At 44.7% G+C, this 16,236-nt stretch overlaps 1 protein-coding gene across 1 annotated transcript in view; it reads left to right on the top strand.

Annotated features, from left to right (window-relative positions):
- Nucleotides 1–16,236, top strand: part of LOC122942161 (putative neutral ceramidase C) — a 64,533-nt gene that overhangs the window by 23,098 nt on the left and 25,199 nt on the right. The window contains exons 9-14 of the mRNA XM_044299663.1: nucleotides 9,930–10,016; nucleotides 10,321–10,425; nucleotides 10,861–10,942; nucleotides 11,336–11,451; nucleotides 12,823–12,917; nucleotides 13,216–13,255. Coding sequence (XP_044155598.1) covers nucleotides 9,930–10,016; nucleotides 10,321–10,425; nucleotides 10,861–10,942; nucleotides 11,336–11,451; nucleotides 12,823–12,917; nucleotides 13,216–13,255 — 525 coding nt within the window. The remainder of the gene's footprint in view (nucleotides 1–9,929; nucleotides 10,017–10,320; nucleotides 10,426–10,860; nucleotides 10,943–11,335; nucleotides 11,452–12,822; nucleotides 12,918–13,215; nucleotides 13,256–16,236) is intronic.

The following is a 16,236-nucleotide window of genomic DNA, read 5'->3' as shown; positions in this document are numbered from 1 at the left end:
TGAATCCCTTACCGATAATTGATGAACCCTTCAGGAGGGTGGCCGTGGACATCATTGGTCCACTGGCCATCCCCAGCAGTTCGGGTAAACGGTTCATATTAACCCTGGTGGATTACGCGACGCGCTACCCGGAAGCAGTGGCGTTATCCTCAATTAGGGCGGACAAGGTTGCAGACGCCCTGCTGGGGATCTTCACGAGAGTGGGGTTCCCAGCTGAGCTTCTCAGCGACCAAGGACCTCAGTTCATGTCTGAACTAATGCAGGGGCTCTGTAGGAAAATACAGGTGAACCATATCGTAGCCAGCCTTTACCACCCACAAACAAACGGCCTCTGTGAGCGCTTCAACGGGACGTTGAAGCAGATGCTGAAGACGTTTGTGGAGGCGCAAGGGAAGGACTGGGAACGATATTTACCTCACCTGCTATTTGCCTACAGAGAGGTTCCCCAGGAGTCAACCAGGTTTTCGCCCTTTGAACTCCTGTATGGTCGACGAGTAAGAGGTCCCCTAGACCTAATCAGAGAGTCTTGGGAAGGCAAGGTTGCCGGAACTGAAGTCTCTGTAGTAGACTATGTCCTCAGGTTCCGAGACAAAATGGAGTCGCTTGTAGGTCTGGTACAGACAGAAGCAGTGGTATAACCGCACTGCCCGAGAGAGAATCTACCAGGAGGGGCAGAAGGTCTATGTCCTGCTGCCAATGCGGAAAAACAAACTGCAAGCTGCATGGGAAGGGCCGTACCCCATTGTCAATAGTCTGAGTAAGGTAAATTATGTGGTGGGCCTTGGAGAGGGAGGTACGTCAACATGCTCAAGGAGCATCACGAGAGAACGCCACATGTTATGCCGGTTTGCAGCCTGCCCGAAAGAGAGGAGGCCGACCCCCTACTAGATCTGCTAGCTGACACTCGAGAGTTGGAGGTGGACTTAACCCTCAACCCTCAACTCTCATCCCAGCAGAGATCTCAGCTCTTAGAAGTGTTGACGGCTCACCGTGACACTTTTACAGGGAAACCCGGGAGAACACACCTTGCAGTCCATCATGTGGACACAGGTACACATGCTCCCACAAAGCAGTCCGCATACCGTGTCTCAATGGAGGTCCAGGCAGACCTCAGGAGGGAGATCGAGGAGATGAAGCAGCTCGGGGTGATTCAGAAATCCCACAGCGCTTGGGCCTCACCGGTGGTTCTGGTCCCGAAGAAAGATCAGACAACCAGGTTCTGTATGGATTATCGGAAACTGAATGCCATCACAACCTCGGATGCTTACCCCATGCCCAGGATTGATGAACTGTTAGATAAGTTGGCATGAGCCAGCTACCTGACAATCATGGACCTGAGCAGGGGGTATTGGCAGATTCCCCTGACCTCGGAGGCTCAGGAGGAGTCGGCCTTCATCACCCCTTTCGGCTTATACGAATTTACTGTAATGCCGTTTGGGATGAAGAATGCGCCAGCCACCTTTCAAAGGCTTGTGAATGACTTGCTGGAAGCACTAGAAGAATGTGCTGTCGCCTATTTAGACGACATTGCCGTGTATAGCCCCACGTGGAAGGAGCATCTGGTGCACCTGTCGCAAGTACTGGACAAACTTGCTGCGGCTAGACTAACTGTTAAGCCTAGCAAGTGCCACCTGGGCATGAATGAGGTCACTTACTTAGGCCACAGAGTAGGAGGAGGCACACTGAGGCCTGAAATAGAGAAGGTGAAAGCCATTACGAGATGGCCAACACCTCTCACCAAGAAGCAGGTCATGTCTTTCTTGGGAACGGCCGGGTACTTCATCCCGAACTATAGCGCCCTGGCCAAGCCTCTGACAGATTTGACCAAGAAGAAGCTGCCCAGGATGGTGTCATGGACGCCGGAATGCGAGCAAGGCTTCCAGGCCCTGAAGGATGCACTAGCCAGTTCTCCTGTGCTTCAGGCCCCAGATTTCACTCGGAGGTTTGTGGTCCATACGGATGCTTCCGCCTTTGGTCTGGGTGCAGTCCTGAGTCAGGTGAACCAGGCCGGGGAGGAGCATCCTGTACTATACCTGAGCCGTAAGTTACTGGCCAGGGAGACCAGCTACTCCACAATAGAGAAGGAGTGTTTAGCTATTGTATGGTCCCTGCAAAAGCTACAACACTACCTGTATGGACGCAATTTCACAGTGATCACTGATCACAATCCCCTCAGCTGGTTGGCACGTCTCGCAGGAGACAATGCGAAACTGCTGAGATGGAGCCTGATTTTGCAGCAGTACAACTTCACCGTGCAGCACAGAAAAGGTAGTTTACATGGAAATGCCGACGGGTTGTCGCGGCAGGGAGAATCGGCCGGAGATGGCTGGGTTGCTGTGGAATAGGCTTGTGGCCATTTCCCCAGGCAATCTTTTAAAAGAGGGAGGTGTGCCGGCATACATAATTCCTCTGGGTAGCCATCTTATATGCTTCTGGCATATGTAAAAAAAACTGTGAACTCTCATCTTCCTGAAGCCGGGGTCACCTATGATATAGATGGACACTTTTATTACCACTACTCTTTGAGGCCAGCTATAAAAGGTCATAAAGGCTATACCAGGCCCAGCTCATCCTGTCCTATAAGATAAGATCAGCTCGCTGTCAAGCCTGGCTGGAGCGTGACGTCATTAATTCCCAGGTCTGGTTTGAGGAGAGCTAATAGCCCTTAATTAGCTCTGGGCATAAAACCAGTCCACTTTCATATTTCATTTATGAATCAACTTATGCCCTTTCTGACACCAGATCCAGGCTCTACAGAGTATTGTGGTTAATTTGGTATCAAATATGACTAGAGGATGTGATTCTGTAGCTGACCTATGGGTGGTAGAAGAACTACAGGTCCCAGCATTACCGTGTGTGGTCTCATTCTGTATGTAAATAAATAAGGATCGCAAATATGTATTCTGTATAAAAATATGCCGATGTATCGGGGAGATACGGGCTTAAGTATAATCCTCATTGTAGGAACTGAACTTTGATGGGGTCATAAAACACTTGGAGGCCAATCCCTAGGATTGACAGTCACGCTGCTGCCATTGGCTGACAGGAGTAAGTCTCCTGCCCATGGGAGAGTTCATAAAAATCCATGCACAAGGACAGAGGAGAGAGACCCATGGAACATCACCAGACACTTAATTGGACATTGACGGCATATCCCTGTATCAGAAGAACTTTGAGGGTCTCCCCTGATACATACTGAAAAGGGGTTTGCAAGGATTCAAAAAGGACATATGAACGACCATCTGAAACCCGCCAGAGAAACTAAGTATTCTTTCCTCTTTTTCCCTTTCATTTGAACTGTCGTGATTATTTATATTGTTATTATTATTCTGTAGTTTTATAGTTATTTTCATTAGATTTGTATGCACTGCTTTTTACCGCTTATTAAAGATTATAAAATCTAAGTGGCCAAGTCTTCCATATTCTAAGCTGCTGAACAACGTACCTTGCCTTTGAAGAGACGTTACCAGGTAGTTAGTTAAATTGCATTTAGGAATTGTAGCTGGGGGTGATAGACTGCGGTTGGTCAGTAAGTGATATCCGGTTCATCCACTGATCTGTGTGATAGTGAATGACCCGGATAGTCGGCTCGTGGACCGGGAACCCACGTGGTGGCAGTTACCGAAGTGTAGTGGGGGGTGTTAGCCGAATGGTAATACCCCGGTCACGTGAGGTCTCTGTGTGTGCGCAGACTCCGTCACAGACCACTACGTCACAGCTGTGGGATCCGGAGCGGTCGCATCCATAGTTCGTGACAGCCCCCATTTGCACTAAATTGGAAGCAGTGGAGCACCCTGGCTCCTGCTTATCGCTCAGGAGAATGTCGTCCTCGGTCTCCTCCCCCAGCCATGGACAACACCAGGGATCCCCGAAAAGTTTAAAATCCCCCTCAAACCCTGCTCTTCTTGCTCCTCCTTCTCCCCACAGCCACCATCCTCCTCTGACTCCTCTTCAGACTCCTGCTGACTTGTCTCAGATGGAATTTATTCAGCATTGCGACTTCCTCATCTTCCAGCACCTGCTCCTCGACGGCTCGATCAATGACACGACGCAATGCATGCTCCAGAAAGAAGGCGTAAGGTACGATGTCACTGATGGCGCCCTGGCTGCGAATGACCAGTTTGGTGATCTTATCAAATGGCCGCAGCAGTCTGCATGGGTTGCGCATGAGGAAGTCACTGTCGCGGTGAAAAGAAACCAAGCTCCCCAGGACCTGTCCTGCTGCAGAGTTCGTACAGGTAGTCGTTAACGGCACTTGTGTCATTTTGTCGTTTCAGCGTGCTCAGCAGATTGGCACCGTTGTTGCACACCACTTTACCAACTGTCAAATTGATAGGCCTGTGACCGCAGAGCTGAAAGCAGTGCAGGACCGGTGTGCACAGCATGGCAACGTCTCACCTGGCATGTTGAATAGGTTCTGCGGAGCTTGGGGGATGCAGTGGAACAGGCGGTAGCAGTGGAAAAGGAGGAGTCTGCCGAGGAGTAGACGGAGGATGGAGTAGGTGTAGGAGAAGAAGAGACAGGCCTGCATGTAATCTTTGGCGGTAAAACCAAATGCACATGGGTGCCACAGGTTACATGCTTGACGGGCATCAGAAGGTTCACCCACTGGGCAGTAAAAGTTATGTACCTTCCCTGCCCGTGTTTGCAAGACCACGTGTCTGTGGTCAGAGATGAATATTGGCACCGACACTGTGTGCCAGAGATATATTCACTTGCCGCTGCACATGGCCATATAGCTCTAAAATGCCCTTCTGGGAGCCACAAATTTTTTAAAGGCCTCCAAGTCTACCAATTTATATGGCAGTAGTTGGCGGGCCAGCAGTTACGACAAGCCTGCGGTCAGCCATTGGGCAAGAGGCTTATCCGGCATCATCAACTTTTTACGCTCAACGACTGCACGGTGGAAGGTGGAGTGGAGGACAAATGGGAGAAGAGAGGAGAAGGAGAAAAGGCAGGACGTAGAGCGCCAGAAGTGTGGCTTTGTGGGTTCTGACGGCTTTGCTCCCACTGGGCTCGGTGATGGGAGGCCAGGTGCCTTATTAAGGCAGTCGTACCTATGTGAGTGTTGGGCTTACCGCGACTTATGGATTGACAGCATAGGCTGCAGATGGCAACACTATTGTCAGCAGCTGACACGTTAAAAAAAAGCCCACACTGCGGAGCCACGTACTGGCATCCTGGGAGCACCAGAAATGACCGTGCATGGTGGATGGCTCGCTCCATATACATTTGCAGTCTGATTTTTGCCTACTGTGCCCTGCGAGCTCTGCCTGCTTCTCCTCCTTCTCCCTCACTGCTGCTCCGTCTCTCCCTCTGATCTCCTCCCCTCTTTCTCTCTTGTGGGCACCCACGTGACGTCCATCGACACGTCATCATCGTTACCTTCACCACCACTGACATTAGAGATCTCGGAGTAGGCAGCAGGGACCACCCTTCTTGGGCTGATCTGGGTACTGTTGTCAGACCACTGGGTGGCGGCCGTTGCTACCTCCTCTTCCTCATCCGATGTCAAGAATGGCTGTGCATCGGTAAGGTCTGGGAATGGATGGGAAAATAATTCCTCTGACTCGAGTAGAGGGGCTATAGTGGTGGTGGTGGTGTATTTGGGGGTGCACACAGCAGATAGTTAAGGAGGGGGCAGATAGAGGATAAGGAGGGTGCAGAAGTGGAAGGCTGAGTGAGCCACTCAACCAACTCTGGTGCGCCCTTTTAAGTAATGGCACGCACCTTCTCCAACTTCCCACTTAAGCTCTGGCCTGGTGCACCTGCCCGACCCTTACCACCTCTTCGGAATGGCCTGCCTCTTCCTCTGCCTGTCATTTTCAAAATAACCCTGTGCCAAAGTCCCGAGAGAAGAGCAGTATTTGTGGAAGCAGGTATATCGCAGGCCTCAATCAATATTTGGTGGAAGAAGGTATATCAAACCCCTTAATCAGTATTTTGTGGAAGCAGGTATATTGTAGGCCTCAATCAATATTTGGTAGAAATAGGTATATCGAACCCCTTAATCAGTATTTTGTGGAAGCAGGTATATCGCAGACCTCAAACAATATTTGGTGGAAGCAGGTATATCAAACCCCTTAATCGGTATTTTGTGGATGCAGGTATATCACACCCCTCAATCAATATTTGGTGGAAACAGATATATCGAACCCCTTAATCCGTATTTTGTGGAAGCAGGTATATCATAGGCCTCAATCAATATTTAGTAGAAACAGGTATATTGAACTCCTTAATCAGTATTTTGTGGAAGCAGGTATATTGTAGGACTCAATCAATATTTGGTTGAAACCTGTATATCGAACCCCTTCTTCAATATTTTGTGGAAGCAGGTATATCGAAGGCCTCAATAATATTTGGTGGAAACAGGTATATCGAACCCCATAATCAGTATTTTGTGGAAGCAGGTATATCGCAGACCTCAATCAATATTTGGTGGAAACAGGAATATCAAACCCCTTAATCAGTATTTTGTGGAAGCAGGTATATCACACCCCTCAATCAATATTTGGTGGAAACGGGTATATCAAACCGCTTAATTAGGATTTTGTGGAAGCAGGTATATCGCAGTCCTCAATCAATATTTGGTGGAAGCAGGTATATCAAGCCCCTTAATCAGTATTTTGTAGAAGCAGGTATATTGTATCCCTCAATCAATATTTTGTGGAAGCACGTATATCGAACCCCTTAATCAGTATTTTGTGGAAGCATGTATAGCACACCCCTCAATTATTATTTTTGGGGGGCAACAGGTATAACACACCCGTGGCAATTAGTTGTTCCTATAGCGTTTGTCCCTCTATATAGCTGCAGTTTCGCAGCAGAACTGCACACAACTGCAGCACAATACAAATGCACTATAATATGCTTTCTATGTTAGAAAGTATATTATAAGTATATCACACCCCTCAGTATATCACACCTATCGATAGCACACCTATACCAGTCCTTAAAAGGACTTTTGTGGCCCTATTAGATAGCATTTGGTGTCCCTAACAGCCTGTCCCTGCTCCACAAAGCAATCTCTTTCTACACTGGCAAAACACAGAATGTAAAATGGCTGCCATATTGGGTTCTTTTATAGGGTGGGGGTCTGTCCATGTGCTGAAACATCTCAATTGGCTGTCCTGTCCCACCTGATGGATGTGTCATGGGTCAAAGTTCAGCGCAATGGAAAAGAATATGGTGCCAGCGGACATTGCCATATGTTCGAATGATCGGCGAATCGGGAACGCGCAAAATTCGCCGCAAAATAACCGCCGGGCGAACCGTAAGGCCATCTCTATTGATCAGTGATTGTGAACCAGGAGTGTAGGCTACACAGAGGTATGGTATAATGGAAAGATTTACATCTCTTCTGTGTCTTTGGTCTGCACCTAGTTTTGGCTCACAATCACTGATGGAAATCACTGATCAAACAATAACTGTGTAAAAGAGGCTTAAGTGTGGAAGGGTGTATTACCAATATCTCCTTCACTGCAATATAGTCTTGCCGTAAACCATTAAATCCATATAGATTTTTTGCATTGTGTATACAACTCCTTTAAAGTGGTATTTATAAAAAAAATTGAATTTCGGTTCATGAACAGTTAACATAATATGTAGAAACTGAAAGGAAGATTGGCTTTAATGTCCAACTAAGCCCGTTCAGCTGGAAAATCAATAGGTATAAACATCATCACTATTAAATTGATTTTTAAACTAATGCAGCCTTTTGCTATGCAGAGGTTTTATCATTTTATGGTTTTGGAAATTGGTATAAAATTTAATTTCTTCAGGGGATCTGAATACAGGGATGTCTGCAAATTGATTATTTTTTAAATCTACAAATATAATGGCCCTTAGAGAGACACAGTAATGGAAAAGTTTCATATCAGGCCATCCTGTAGAATACAAAATATAAATCCTCTTGTGGCAAACATAGCATTAAATAAGAATATGAAGAGGCTGCATTATAGGTTGAATTAAAGAGGACCTTTCACCGCTCCTGACATGCCTATTTTAATAGATCCACGTGTTCCCCGCGTACTAACAATTCTGGAGCATCTATTCTTATGTCTCTATGTTGTGCCATTCCTTTATTATTTGCACTAGAAGTTATGAATGAATTGCTTTTAGCCTTCAGTAAGGGTACAAAGGGGAGTTAACCAGTTGGGGGTGGGGGTGTACCTGCACAGTCTGACAATGGCAGCACTGATTGGACAGAGTCAGTCTGTGCAGGTACACCCCCCCCCCAACTGGTAACCTCCCCTCTGTACCCTTACTGCAGACTGCTAGCAATTTATTCATAACTTCTAGTGCAAATAATAAAGGAATGGCACAACATACAGACATAAGAATAGATGTTCCAGAATTGTTAGTACATGGGGAATGCATGGAGCTATTAAAACAGGAATGTCAGGAGAGGTGACGGGTCCTCTTAATCAATTACATGATATTGAAGGTCTCACGTGCCAGTAATGAGAAAATAAAATAAATGCTTTCACCCTGGCTTGTTTAGTGGCCTTTTTTGTCTAATTGCTTATCTGTAAAAGTTAGCAAGTAGTTCTCATGATAAATTTAAACTTTTGTATATTTACCTCTAATGGTATATATGTACAGAAAGTAAGAATTGTCAAGAAAACTGGAAGTAATAAAATAATATGCTTTTTAAAGGGAGATATTGGTAGAATATACTATCGCTTACTCATTAATGGGGGTCTTCATGCCAACAAGGCTGCTTAAAAGGTTTATTACATTTATTACACTTAACACATCTCAAGTCGAATTCGCATTGATCAGCCTCGCAGGATCCTGGTCTCCTCCTCTTCTGAAAATGCAGCTTCCACCGATGTCACGTTTCTTAACAGGGTTTCTGGTCCAGGATATGGACAGGACATCACTTTTGCTGTGGACAGTGGGGTCAGCATTATTCCCCTCCCCGGTGCATGCACAGATGCAATGGATTCAAGAGTTTGTGTGTGCACCATGGAGAGGAATACTTCTAGCAAAAGTGATGTCCTTTCAATACCAGATTCTCGAGTGGCTGATCAATGTTACATCGAAACCTATTCACACCAACACTTATCTGACAGATTTTCTGACCAATCATTGGTCACATGGCCATTCACACCCTATTAGTCTGACTGGACAAAAATTGGTCAGATAATCTGTTGGTGTAAATGCACTCTTAAAGTAAGAGTGGAAAATCCCTTTAAACACTGCGGATCCTTGTCCTTTAACCAAAACAGACATGTCTGGAGAGGTGACTGGTCCTCTTTAAGCCCTGCGCTTCTGCACAGTGATGCTCCTGGCAATGGACTCTTATATATACTCTATATATTAATGTATTGAAGTTTTTTGGGGTTGTGTTAAAGCTTCTGTCACAGCCAGTATTTTGCAGCATGGCCTACCTTCTCTTCATTGTTTACCCGCTCGCCGTCGCAAATGCATTCACTTCAATAGGAAGGCTCTGTAGTATTCACTTGAATAGGAAGGAGCCGTCCCATAAAAGTGAACAGGGTTGTAATTACACCTGTTTACCTCTTCGATTGTGACAATAAAAGATAAACAATGAAGAGAAGGCAGCACTCCTACAAACAGCTGATCTACGGGGGGTCCCGTGTGTCGGACCTGTGCCAATATTGATGTGATGACCTGTACTGAGGACAGGTCATCAATATATATAAAGAAGACAACCCCATTGAGTAACCCTTCTAATAAGTAGAAACTGTCCAAAACAGAGAACCCTTTTTATACTGAAATTTCATACCTAATGTCCCATGAAACAAAATAAATATAAACTGTGTTAAAACTGAGAACTGCAGAAAAAAAAGCCAGTTTATAATTTTTTTAAAATTAATTTACTATTAATATCATTAATAATAATTCTAAGTGATGACACTCAAGTGATGCTTGAAGTAATTGTGTTTATTTTCTACTTTAAGGTCACAACATGCATCGCAACTGGTCCTGGAGAGAATATGTTTGAAAGCACAAGGATAATTGGAGAACAAGTATTTGAGAAGGCCATGGTAGACTCATTTTTATCCTATTTGAATTGATGAATGACTCCTGAACTGCAAAGGCTAGGAATAGAGCATAGTATAGTTCAGTGAATAATATAACTGGTATACTGTATATACCCTTCATTCGTCTACTGCTAAAATCTAGGCCCCATTCTCAGTTTTTCTAGTTTTGCTATATTATTCTCCTGAATTCTAGAAGGGCATACTATTCTATACACATTGGATGGTTATGAGAAGAACTTGATATTGTGTTCTTGTCTGTGGCCTTTTGCTGTCTGGTGCTGACATTCTTTTTTTTGTGTGAATGAAGGAGTTGTATAATTCATCCGCCAAAGAAATGTTGGAGACTGTGAACTTCGCTCACCAGTGGGTGGACATGAGCAATGTCACCGTGAAGCTTAATGAAACTCACAATGTAAGTACCAAATGCATATCAAATAAAGTTCATGTAACGTTTTAAATGAATAGACCTCATATTTTCTTACTTTTTCCTTGTTTGACAATACATCTTTACAGTTATATAAATGTATTAAAAGCAATAAATGCCATTGAAATAACTTAGTTGGGTCTAGTTTTATTGTATGTGTTTAGAAATTTAGAAAAAGCCAGTGTGATTTATACCAGAAACAGCACCAATCTCGTCCTAGGGATGTATAAGGTGTTGCTGTGCTAAACATTGAACCATTTTTAAAGAGTAGCTTCTCTTAGACAACAATAATGGACTATATTAGAAAGGGTTATTGTACTGTGGATGTCATATTTTCTAGGCATATTGGGTGTTTAGATCTTCTATCATGATTCAGAACGTCATCAGATACTTGTTTTGACTTTGGCTTCAATTTCTTCAAAGGCAACAACTTGCAAACCTGCACTTGGTTATAGCTTTGCTGCTGGGACTATCGATGGTCCTGGATTGATCAACTTCACCCATGGTGAGGATTTTATTCTGCTTATACCTTGTAACGTAACAAAAATCTCAAGTACCTTGCCAAATATGAACTTATGATATCTGATGTATCAGTTAGTGGTGTTTGAATTTTATGGGATTCTGAATGAAATGTTCATTTCTATCCTATAAAGTGATAATTTATGATCAGTGGGGGGGGGGGGGGGTGTCCAACCTCGGGGACCCCACCAATCCTGAGACTGGTCAGCTGTAGCTCTTGTTTAATGCTGTGCTTCTCCCCAGTTCTTCTCTGAACACTATTTAGCTGTAGCATTGCCCAGCAGTACAGTCCCGTTGAAATATCCTGTGAAATCCCATTTATTTATGAGAAGGGACACACCTTTAACTGTTATAAGAAGAAGATAACTTTTATGTGCAGGAATGACTGAGGGAGATCCATTCTGGGATGCTTTACGAGATGCACTTCTTGGAGTTCCATCAAATGAAACTACTAAATGCCACCAGCCTAAGCCCATCCTGCTGAACACCGGAGAAGTATGTATGATAACACCTTTTTACCTTTTTAAATACTGACACTTCAAATGACAAACTCCTAATTTACACAAACTTTGCACTGTATTATAATCTTAGAGGGTAAGGTTATATATTCAATCTATCTGAATTCTTGGAAAATGTTCAGGTAAATACAACAGCTTGGGGAGCCACCTGCTACTCTGTACATAGGTAGACAGGAGAAGACCTATATTTGGTGCAACAAGCCGCAGGGGAGTCTCAGAGCACAGTGGATGGGAATGGCGGTAGTGGCCGTGGGATCAGTAGTAGTACTCACGGTACACAATGGCATTCCTCACTTCGGCTCTCTCTGGGCTGTGCAAAGTGAATGGAGGATGCATCTTTTCTACTCTGGGGGCACTCCCTGACTTTCCAGGGCTCCTGCATGGTGGTAGTTGTAGTTTCCTTGATGTTAGGTGATTAGCAGGGTACAAGACTGGAGTACAGATGCAGGCCGGTAGATGGATGATGGAGTCAATAATCAGACCTGATGTTTGCAATAAATAAGGTCTTTCTTTACTAAATCAATGATGGGAGTAGTAGTATAAATAGCAGCAAAAGGCATAGTTCCAAAGTATATCACAGTATAGTCTCTTCCTAATACCCGTATATAGGCAGCAATTAACAATGATTGTAATAGTAGTGTTCCCTGACTCTCCTTCTAAGGACACTTTGCAGTCTCTACAAACAACCGTAGATGTACTATTCTGTTGTTGTAAACTTTTTGGCAATTCCTGGCTGAGGAGTGCAGATGTAGATCCAGATTGCCCGTCCGTCTCAAAGTGTGGTGGGTGCCGGAGTTGGTTCTTTGGCAGATGTAATCTCAGAGATAGAGGTTTTCTGGACTTAGGCGTGGTCTACAGGAACTCCCCCCCCCCTTCTTGTAGCTCTTCCTCAAACTAGACTCCTAACTAACCAGGAGGCGTGTAAAGTCCATCACTCTGGTAACTTAAAAAGTCTGCCAATGTTAACCATATATTGCAAATAAATCACATTTAACTCTGTATTTATTTATTTAATTAATCCTTTATGCAATGATTAACACTTTGCAGTAGTCCTCTCGGACTCTGCATTGTCATGTAGTATTGTGTATTTGTCTGTGCATTGCTGTGATATAGAATTTTGGGGACCTGTAAGATTCGAGATACTTCACTGCCAACAATTTTTACGTGTTCACGTCGGACCTGTTTTGCCTGAGAGGGCCAATGGAATGTAACAGCTGAGAATCTTCTAAAGTTTTCTTAGCTTTAGAATAATCTTAGACTGCGGTCTTCCATGTGCCTTTGAGTTGAATTTATAGTTCTACAAGGATGTGCACTTTATTACTACCTTTCAAATTTCTGCTTTTTGTAGACCAATGGATCTATACCATGGCATCCAACAATAATTGATGTCCAGATCATCACCATTGGATCATTGGCAATCCTAGCAGTTCCAGGAGAGTTTACGTGAGTATTTGTAGACTTTTCTAAAGCTATAGAATGACCACTTCTTAGAAATAACTATCACTGATCCTGGTTAGATTATTCCATAACAGATTTTTAGTTTTTTTTATATCTAATGTATTTGGCATCTCCTTTGAAAGAACCAACCATCAAAAGAGCATTTGTCATTGCATTGTTATGTGGTCATCCCAGTGAGGTTTCACTTTAGATTGTGCATATGGACAGGGATTCACTTTTCAGAGGCTGATTTCCAGAAATGATACTGCTTTTTATAAAGGTTTCACCACTGTTTCTTTAACAGGACCATGTCTGGAAGAAGATTAAGAGAAGCAGTGAAAAAGGTATAAAAAATTAAATATAAAAATTTGCTTACACAAGGTTAACTATGGGGTAATTTCTTAGCTCTGGAAGCCCTTCCCTGAGCGGTTCGGTAGAAAATAATGGGAAGCAGCTAACTGAATAAAAGGAATCTGTCACCAGTTTTATGGTGCTCTATCTGAAGGCAGCATAAACTGGTGACAGATACCTGATTTTTCTTCTGGGATCCCCAGAAGAAAGGGGGTGCTGGGCCCCCGGTGTGAATGGTAGTTGGTAGGTCGGTCCACCCCTTTATTCATTCGTCCAGCAGTATTTGTCAGGCCGATTCTCACCATATTTTCTGGGTTGTAGCAGGATCTCTGCCGGTCCCCAGTTATTGGGGCCGGGCGGCAATCACGTAGTTTCTGGGAATGCCCTATCCAAAGAGACCCGGCAGGCTGTTACTGTTGGATCTCACAAATGCTAGTGTGAAACTAGCCTTATGCATATCATGTACCTTTTGAAATATACAAATTCTGTAATTATTTGCTTTATATATTTTTCTAATGCCTTAAGGAGAAGGGGTATTTCCATATTTTAGTTTTGTGGCATATTGCTAGGAGAGCCTAAGAACACCAAAAATCCTGATAAAGAAATCTCTGCACAGCAGGTAGTGGGGAGCATCACTGTGTAGGAGGTAGCAAATGGATCCTCAGCAATCAGAAAGTGATGGCAAATCCTAGCAATAGTCCATCATGTTATACTGTGGGGAAACTGCTTTAAAGGGGTTGTCTCACGTCAGCAAATGGCATTTATCATGTAGACAAAGTTAATACAAGGCACTTACTAATGTATTGTGATTGTCCACATTGCCATCGCATTATACACTACTTGTATCCAGGGGCCATGCTTACACACTATAGGAAAAGGCTACTCTTCGATGGCCTGGACCATGGGAGTGCACATAGTGGTCCCTGAGAAGCCGGAGCAGAAGATGAGAGTGGTAGTGGCCCTGATTAGATGTTCTGTCATGTGACGCTCTCAGGCTGTCACTTCCTGGGGTTTAGTGCAGTGAAAGTGTAAATTGAAGAAGCAGGCCAGAAGTAAATGTAAACTGTCTGTCTCTCTTTACTTAGTGCAAAATATAACCTGTGGCACATCCATCAGCAATAAATACAAAGTGAAGTTTCTGGCACCAGCTGAGGAGATATTTAAGGCTGGTTGGACCATTGTAATACAGACTTAATATTTTTGTGTGGCCTAACGATGGTTTGGGTAGGTGGTGGTGTTTGAGCTGTAGTCCCTCACCTTGCAGCAGTGTCTGTAAAGCTGCATTTTCACTGATTTCTCTGTTGTATTATCTCTCAAGTGGTTTCTTAAAGGCAGAATTAAGTTGTTCTAACAGGAGAAGAATATCTAGTTCCCGAGATTCCCTCACAGGGGATAATAAGATACGTGTCACATGCCGGAGGCCCAAGGCAGAACTTCGGGACGTTTTGCAAACAAGACACAGGTTATAACAGACGAAGGACCAACAGAGAACTTTATTACACATGTAATAACAGAACATGACAGTACAGCATGTTAAGCAATAGTGGTAGCACTACCACAGAACCAAGTGCACCGGCAGACCAGAAGAAAAACACAGAGGACGAGAGTAGTGAGCCAGGCAGAGCTGCGCATAGACTAGAGATCCTCCCTCCGGAGAACCCAGGGACCCTCTCAAGAAGGCAGGATAAACACAGAAACCGAAGCAGTAAGACACTGCAGGACAGACAAGGAACAGACTATATCAGAATCAGTAGACACTGCCAGACTGGACATAGGACAGGATCATAAGCAGTTGGCACTGCCAGGCTATCAGATGCAGTTTGAGCACTGCTAGGTTAGACATGGAACAGAGTGGATCAAGACAGAGAAGAGGTACAGAAGAACAGGCAAGGCATGGACAAGGATAACAACAACAACATTGTAGGACAGGTACCAGGCGACACCAAAAACAATGGTAGACTGCAAAAACCCCTGGGTGTGCAGCAAGGTGCAACACCCAGCAAGACAGAAGAAAGACTGACCCCAAGCCCCACAGCTCACAGATAGATATAGCTGGATAAGGAGGGCACCTGAAAAGCCACACCCAGGCCCAGACCAGGGAATGTTAACCCCATCAGAACCAGGATTAACTAGAAGCACAGAACATCCAATCACAAGTGAATCCAAACTCAGTCCCTGTTCACACGCAAGGCCACAGCCAGCAGGCATCGCAGAACCAGCATACATGGGAACACCCACAGCCAGTACACAAAGCGCATGCAGCCAGCCTGCACGGCACCAGAGACAGGAACCACAGAAATACAGACACGGAAGCCACAAACAGGCCACAGTTCACACAAACACCACCGCAGCCAGCACGCAGCCCCAAGCAACCAGCATACACAGGTGTCAGCATGCAGCCAGTACACGAGAGAACCTGCAGCCAGCCTACATGGCAACAGTGACAAGAACTGTACAGAGAAGCAGACACGAGGAGTACACACATTCACAGGCAAGTTCACACAAGACACCGCAGCCAGCACGCAGCCCCAAGCAACCAGCCTACACAGGAGGCAGCCTGCAGCCAGTACGCGAGAGGGCAGGAAGCCAGCCTACACAACTGTCACAGTAAACCGCACCGTGACAATACGGTTCTTAAAAGTAGGAACTCTGACATGTGCTTCCTCACCCCTCCACTATCAGAACCGGAACTCCCTCTCCTCTTCTCTCTCTGCCAGGAACCAGGGCCAGCCAACTGCTATATCAGTGTGAGAGATTAGCCATATATTGTCAATTGCATTTTCCATTGTAGTGCACCATTTTTTCTTTGTAAATGTTTGCTTTATATAGCCAATTACATCCACACATTTGGCTCCCCTGTGTAGGATGTTTCTGTGGTACATGTAGTCTGCTGCCGGCATCCTCAATTGTATGCAATTTTGCTGGGGATTGCTGTTAGCAATGGATCACATGTGCAGGATTTGCTCCCCCGATT

This window comes from Bufo gargarizans, chromosome 6, assembly GCF_014858855.1.
Source record: "Bufo gargarizans isolate SCDJY-AF-19 chromosome 6, ASM1485885v1, whole genome shotgun sequence".
In the NCBI taxonomy this organism is placed as follows: domain Eukaryota; kingdom Metazoa; phylum Chordata; class Amphibia; order Anura; family Bufonidae; genus Bufo; species Bufo gargarizans.
This window is presented reverse-complemented; position numbering and strand designations above follow the sequence as displayed.